The sequence below is a fragment of the Tyto alba genome, unplaced genomic scaffold, assembly GCF_018691265.1.
Source record: "Tyto alba isolate M040663 unplaced genomic scaffold, T.alba_DEE_v4.0 Super-Scaffold_26, whole genome shotgun sequence".
NCBI classification, from domain to species: Eukaryota; Metazoa; Chordata; class Aves; order Strigiformes; family Tytonidae; genus Tyto; species Tyto alba.
Genome location: NW_024881300.1, coordinates 23,904,790 through 23,912,394, shown reverse-complemented (window position 1 = coordinate 23,912,394; position 7,605 = coordinate 23,904,790). Strand labels below are relative to the sequence as shown.

The 7,605-nt window shown below is 44.0% G+C and overlaps 1 protein-coding gene across 3 annotated transcripts; it reads right to left on the bottom strand.

The window, feature by feature from the left end:
* Positions 1 to 1,997: 1,997 nt before the first annotated feature.
* TMEM231 (transmembrane protein 231) lies at positions 1,998 to 7,471 on the bottom strand. Of its 3 annotated transcripts, XR_004405528.2 has the most exons (8): positions 7,099 to 7,471; positions 6,838 to 7,007; positions 5,692 to 5,820; positions 4,191 to 4,334; positions 3,834 to 3,915; positions 3,596 to 3,701; positions 2,433 to 2,713; positions 1,998 to 2,320 (listed from the first exon to the last, which is right to left on the bottom strand). XR_004405528.2 is itself a non-coding variant. In XM_032981762.2 (7 exons), exons 1-7 carry the CDS (start codon positions 7,238 to 7,240, stop codon positions 2,524 to 2,526), a joined length of 963 nt encoding a protein of 320 aa, XP_032837653.2. In that variant the 5' UTR covers positions 7,241 to 7,471; the 3' UTR covers positions 2,359 to 2,523. The 3 variants fall into 3 exon arrangements, 2 of the variants coding, with proteins under 2 accessions (XP_032837653.2, XP_032837656.2); XM_032981762.2 differs by lacking the exon at positions 1,998 to 2,320 and having other exon boundaries at positions 2,359 to 2,713; XM_032981765.2 differs by lacking the exons at positions 1,998 to 2,320; positions 5,692 to 5,820 and having other exon boundaries at positions 2,359 to 2,713.
* Between the last annotated feature and the right edge of the window lie 134 nt (positions 7,472 to 7,605).

Genomic DNA, 7,605 nt, shown 5'->3' with positions numbered 1-7,605 from the left:
CTCACAGTATTATTGTTGTTTTCTGACATTATCCTCTTTCACGTTCCAGTTGCTACCTTAAATAGGCTTCTGTTCAGCTTGGAGGACTGTTACGCATTCCATTTCTGTGAGAGTACAACAGCTCAAAGCCTTAAAATGGGGTTCTATGGTCTCTCCAGAGATTTCCATCCCTTGCCCAACCTCACGCCTGTGCAGACACATACCAAGTTCATTCATGGAACTGACTTGCCTGAAAAAGTGAGTATATTTGGTAAAGATGATAATCGCTATAACAAACTCCCTGAATTAACTCATGCAGTCATGGAAGCACTATCACCACTGCAAGGGAGAAGAGCTGGGACTACAGCAGACCAGACATACATCAGCTTGAGCTACTGGCCCCTTCGTTCACCCTGTGTAGTGCCTAGAAACACTACAAAGCAGTAGATAGTTGCTTTGACTTTGTGCACTCTGGTACAAAGCCAATTATCAGTAGTCCTAGGCTGCCAGGTACAGACTTCAAAGATCAAAGAGTACACTGGAGATTTCAAACCTATATATATAGACATATATATGTATATACAGCAAATGCTCCTTGCAATAATTTACAATTCACATCTAAGTACATAATTTTCACACGCACTAAAAGTGTGTTGAATAACCAAGACACGGCTCCCTACGTGAATGTTTCACTTGCATTGAAGAGTAGGCTAGAGTCCATCCAGCATGTAAAACTTGGGAGAAATGCAAGTTGCGAGAGTACAAAGTTTCAAACTTCTATTTAAGCTTATTTTAAAAGTTGGCTGTTTTGAGAAGGAGAAAAGACAAATGAATAGGCAGGTCTCTAAACTGCCAGGATGTTGAATTCTAGAAGACAATGGCCAAAAGGTGGGGTACTGCTATAAAAGTTACATTTTCACATTTCATAGCTGCACCAGGTCTTAAGAGTTCAAGAGAACCAAATACACTCAGAATTTTGTTAACTAGCATCTAGAATTGTTTTAGACTGTCTCCTGCCGTAACACTGCTTTGCTAGAATTAAATTTTAACTGCAAAACTGGAAACATAATAGAAATTTTGCTGTCTTCCCTTGTAAGCTTGTCTGGCATAAGCAGTAAGCCCAGAAATAGAAAATAAAGTTAAATAATCTTCCCTACCACCCACACCCCCATCAAAAATAAGGGACATAATCACCTGCTGAGCAATGAAAGACTGTATTTTATTTATTTTTTTTTCTGTTCCAAGTGATCATTTAAGTTCCAAAAGTAATTATTCACTTGTTTTGGAACTCCGAAGCTTCTCTGTTACTTTTGTTTGTTTGGGGTTTTTTGTGTGTTTTTTTTTTTGTTTTGTTTTTGTTTTTTGTTTTGTTAGTTTTATTTAAATAAATACCAGGCTTCTCTCTTTTACTACTCCTGATTTACAAATAATGGTCTTGTGCTGCAGTAATAATGCCAATAGTAAATGATTGTAAAAACCTCTCATACGCTATCATGCAGATCCCAGTTTCTCACATCAACCTTGAATTTATCCATCATCCAATAACTAAACCAGTTAGCATCTACAGGCACAGCTGCAGAAGTGCAGCTCTGACCTTAACTCATCCATCCATTTTTTCACATTCCTTGTATTTTCTTCTTTCATAGGGCACATAAATGCATGTACACATAGCACTTGACAGACCTCTAACTCAGCAGTGAATTAATTCACAAGACAGTAAAAATGGCTTATGTTGTTAGCATATTATTTTCAGTCTTCCAGGTTGAGCAAAATTAAGATCATGCAAAAGCAGTCTCGTTGCCTTCTAATGGTTACTGAAGCATATTCCAGTTCCAAAACCAAACCAAAACAAAACAAAAAAAAAAATCACCACAGAATCATAGAATGGTTTGGGTTGAAAGGGACCTTAAAGGTCATCTAGTTTCAACCCTCCTGCCATGGGCAAGGACCCCTTCCACTAGACCAAGTCGCTCAAAGCCCCATCCAACCTGGCCTTGAACACTTCCAGGGAGGGTAGCAACCACAGCTTCTCTGGGTAACCTGTTCCAGTGTCTCAGCACCCTCACAGTAAAGAATTTCTTCCTTACATCTAATCTAAATCTACCCTCTTTCAGTTCAAAGCCGCTACCCCTTGTTCTATCCCTGCAGTCCCTGACAAAGAGTCCCTCCCCATCTTTCATGTAGGCCCCGTTTAAGTACTGGAATGCTGCTATGAAGTCTCCTCAGAGCCTTGTCTTCTCTAGGCTGAGCAACCCCAACTCTCATCCTGTCCTTGTAGGGGAGATACTTCAGCCCCCGATAACCTTCGTGGCCTCCTCTGGACCCGCTCGAGGTTCTTTAACTGTCAAAAATATTAAAATTTTCAGTCCCAAAACAGTGTTCCCAGAGAACCAGATGAATGAACATGTATTTCAAACGGAAGCATGAACAGAACATACTTGGAACACACTTACAAAATTCTGATCTTCTGAAGTAAAAAGCATATTGAGAATAAAAGTAGGTATCCTTGAACTGCATTTCTTTAAAGTGTTCTCAGGCATCTCCTCAGCACTGGTGCTGTTTGTAGGACAGTACTGGAGACGGCGGCAGAACTGGTGATATTTGAGTCGTAGTCAAGACCTGATTCTGGAACACAAACATTTTAATCCTACCAAATACCCAAAGAAAGATAAGGAGAATGCTGACATACTGGATCCAGGCAAATTTAATAATTTCCCAAAATCCTGGCTGATATTTAAAGAAAGTCAAGGATTGTTAATGAAGAAGCTTCTGATACTACCACTGCAATAACTAAACAAAGGAACTCAGAGGTGGAAAGGCACAAAACTTGTTAGACTTCAGTTTGTGTGGCAAATGCAAAGCCTTTGAGCCATGGAACCCCTAAAAGCCTTTTACGGCAGTATATAACAAAAGCTGCAGAGATTGTCTGCCCTAGAAGACATTTAAACCAATTGTGTGAAAAGTGCTTATTTCAACCCTGACTCATCAGAAAGTAGTTATTGGTAATACTCAGACAGGTAAACAAACCTCATACAAGGTGTGCTCCATACAGATATTTTTAAACGCAAGCTTGATCTTCTCTGAGAAAATCAGTAAAGAGTGTAAGGAATGAAGAATTATTTTGTAGACAAGAAAATTTCAGGTCTGTCTGCACATGTAACAGAGTTGCCACATCCACTGCGGGGGCAGGGGGCGTTATTATTTGGTGAGCTTACCTTGCATACAGATTTCTAATGATTTGCCTTAGGTCACAGAATACAGCATCATGCTTTAATAGTGCCATCCATGACAGATTGGGACACCAGGTGGTACAAGAGCAAAGAAAGACTTACTGAGGATATTAATGAATGGCTAAGAAACTGCCTTAAAGGCCAAGTTAGTAAGGCTGAAAAGCCACACAGGTTCCCGGTAGAGAAAGACAAAAAGTGGTTATGCAAGCAGAACCATCTGGAGAAACAGGTATCCAGTTAACTCCAGAATTACGGCATTTGCTTAGCTAACAAAGGAAAAGTTTAGCAACAAGTCTAGAAGAAAACAGTATTCATTTGGCCTATATGTGAAGGTCCAAATAATGCAACCCAGTTATGTTACAGTTTATGCAGTTTTCAAAGGATATAAGATAACTTCCACTGGGTAATGAATAGTAGCGTTAATGATAAATGGTGTATCTGTAGCTCTTCCAGTCATCCAAACAGGGTTGGGATCTGAAAAGACTGTTGTCACTAAAATGGGAAAGAAAACATCCAGGTTAAGGGGCTTTTCAGTCTTAATACAGAATTCAAATCCCCAGAGAACCGCTGCTAATATACTAACTACTGCTGTCCTGAAATTTGCAGCTATACATTCAGGCTTACCATTTCTATCCCAGTATGATGCAATGATGTTTGTTAGATCATAGTCATTCGCAAAAGGACTCGTGCCATTGACCACAGACACCTGTTACAACAAGGAGATACCTGCATTATCAAGAAAGTCATTCTACCAAGTTTCTTGAGCAAAGTTACCATGCCCTTGAGGGAATGCACATAAACATCAGACTGAACATCTTGGCAGAATAACCTCTTCCACCTTTCAGCCTAACAAGAAAACACCAGTTCCAAAGTTCTAGGGTCCACTCTGTGCAGGAGTGCAAATAATTAGGCTGTCTCCTTTGCTGCTAGGGTGATAAAGAAGGGGAGAAATTGATGGGGAAGAAAAAAAAGTTTCCTCACATTGTATCTGGTATCCAGTCCACAATGGTTAAGTAATTGCCTCTGGTTCAATTTCAGGTCTCCGTTCACATAGAGCTGAGACCCTGGCACAGGAGAAAAAAACTGAAGAAAAGCCATGCTCTGCATCACAAATGTTGACATCCTCTGAAATGATGAACACAAGAAAAGAGAATTTAGGGATGCACGGAAACACAACACACTTTTCTACCTCTTTGTATCTACAGATTTTCTGCATGGATTTGATTTTTTTCTGACTCCCAGGTTTCAGTTTGTTACATTCGTCTAAACAAGGGAACACCAAATAAGTAATATGAATTACTTTTTTTTAAGTAAACTACCCTGGTCGTTAGTGAACTACCTTTATAAATCAAACCAAGTTCCACAGAAAAGTCAATGAAGTCCAGCAGTCTGTGTCCAATGACAGAATTATTTGACTTGCCACAACATGTGAAAAGCAGCAAGACGACTAAACATACTCATTGGAGACACACTTTAAAATACTTGGCAGTCAAAGCCAGCTAAGGACTCCTGCTCTGCAATAAGAACCAAACAAGAAAGTTCCGTAGCCCTTATCAACCACTCAGTCTGAAGGAAAATTTTCACATTTACTGCAAAACAAAAGTACTGTGAATATCAGCATTCTCTATGATACTAACCACTGACAGTGCTTCAGCACAACGTAGAACTGTTAGGCCTTTACTTTGGGCCTCAGGTTTAAGAATGTTTTCTATACCACACAGCCATGCTTGCTAAGCTTGTCCATCTGCAATCAGCAAAAGTCTCCTGGATAAACTAAGCCTAATCTCCCTAGTAAAACAACTTCTTGTCTGTGCGGCTGCATCCACCAGAGCAACTGCTCCTTTCAGATGCATCCATGGGTTCTCTGTGCACTAGTGTTTTATTCACTGTTTTAGGTATTAATTGCACTGCTACCTGAAATACAATGGTGGCAGAATTTTATTTTCCCGTCTCCCTATAAAAACCGTCTTCCCCCTCCCAGTTACAAGATACAGAAGATCCTGGCAGATGACTAACATTGCTTTAAGAGCTGTTAAGTAAACAAAATCTATGAACTTTTAGGCTGCTGCAACAGCCTGCCCCTCCACCTCAGAAAAGTAACAGGTTATGTCAAGACACAGCAGTATGTAAGAATGCACATCCTTCTGCCTACTGCAAGACTCTCAGTCATTTCCTGATGCCACCCACAGACATCCACTGTTGTGCATCCCTGTCATCTATGCTGCCCTACAGCCCAAGAGAAGACACAGCTTTAAAAAAAAACATTAAAAAAAAAAAAATCAAACAAAACATATCAAAATATGCAACAGAGCTAGACTAGGAATGATCCGGCAGAGGAGGAGAAAATTAAGTCTTTGTTAGTAAAATAAATCTTTTAGATAGGAATTTAAACGTTGAAAGGTTCTTTCATCCTTTCCATAACCACTACTGGAATATTACACTGGATCTGTGTGTCACAACAAATAAAACTAAAAATGCTTACATAAAGCTGGTAGGAAAAGAGTAGAATCAGCTGAACACCAACTACATGCTCTGTAGGTTGTAGCGGAAGTTCCAATTTAAAATGCAGCTGATCCATTTTGCCATCTAGATTTTTGTCTTCTTCTCTAGTCTAAAAGAATCAGTAATATCTTTTTAAAGACAGGTACTCCTGGTAGAAAGAAAACCAAAAAAGGTAAAATCGCAGGGGACCTCCATAACTGCAGCATACTCATACTAAGGAAGCAAATAAACTGCACAGTTAGGAAAACAATCAAAAGCTGCTTGACTTCACAGGCACAGGACTAGAGACAAGCAAGAAGCCTGCAATTTTGTCTGTTATACAATGTCTCATATGCCCCTCAGGGAGGAAAAGCTCATCAGACTCAAGGTCTCTTCTGCTCTATGCTGTTCCAACCATCTCCCCTGCATGCTACAAAGATTGCCTTAGTGCTGAAATCTTTGCCACATCCTGTGCAACTGTGTGACTGATGACCAAGCTTCTCCTGCTTGCCATTGCAGCCTGCCTCTTAATGTCAATTCCTGGTTGCGAGCCAAGGCTTGCTACGCTTTTGTGCCACAAATGCCCAGGACTTCACCTATTTCCAAGCATAACAGGACTGATAACAGTCAGCAAAATAACTGCTACCATTGAATCCCAGTAGGAACAATGGTTGCAGGGCAGAGGCTATGTGCTGTGTAAGCACATACCTGCTTTAAAAAACAGAGGCTACCCAGCAACCTCTGCAAACTTCAGATCATGATAAGCCATATGGCAGGGAGGGGGGAATCATGACTAATTTGAGGAAAGTAAACCGATGTGTTCGTGCACACCACCAGTGGCACACAGAAACACGGTTCAGTTTAGACTTGGAGTTTTGTGGTTCGACGTGACCATCCTAAGGGTCTCTTCCAACCTAAATGAGTCTATGATTCTGTAACACTGAGAGGGAGTAAAACTGGTCTGGTTCAAAATCACTTGTCCCAAGTGAATTTTACTGGGAGGTACGAGATTATACATGCTGCCGATAAGCCGTCCGCTCACAAGCACCGCCAACACTCACACCACCGGCCCGCTGCCGTTCCCCCGGTCCCACTCTCCTGCCCCGCTTCCCACCACCGCTGCCGGGCCCGCCCCGGGCAGGCCTACCGACAGGAGTGGGACTCGCAGCCGGTCCTCCTGGAGCCTGTTGAACGCTGGGAACGTGCTCCACGCCAAGAAGTTGCCCGGCCCTGGCCCGACGGTGGCCACAAAGAGCACCTCGTACCGGAACCGCACCGTGGGCTGCTCCAGATACGCACTCTGCTTCAGCCAGAAACCTGCAGGCAGAGACAGCGCGAGGCCTCAGGACGGCGCCGCGTCGGGCCGGGCCGGGCCGCGCCGCGCCGCACGGGGATGAGCGGCGCTCACCGTGGCTCCGGTAGGCCACTAGCAGCGGCGGCACGTAGGTGAGCACCGTGATGAGCAACAGCGCCAGCGCCGCGGCGGAGCAGAGTCCGGCCCGGTAGCGCGTGTGGAGCGCAGGGTGTGAGAACAGTTCCACGCCGGCCATCGCGACCCGTCCGTCGCAGCCCGCGGCCTCGCCGTGGCAACGGCAGACCGCCTGACTGACGGGACGCCGCGCCTATTAGCACGTCAGGGCGCCGAAGGGGAACGGGCGCGCCAGCCAATGAGCGTGTTCCGCTGCATTCCGAGACCGACGACTGCGGAAGAGCGCCCGGGAACGGCAGCGGGACGGAGACGAGGGCAGCCGCCACAGCGACGGAACGCACGATGCACCTTAGAACGCCTCGGGCGGGGCCCACGTGCGGCCTCGCACCGCCAGGTGACCGCACGGCCGGATGCTACCGCCCCACCCCTCGATCCCCCGGCCGGAACCGCTGCGCTTTGAGTGGTTGCTAGGAAACCGGCTAGCCG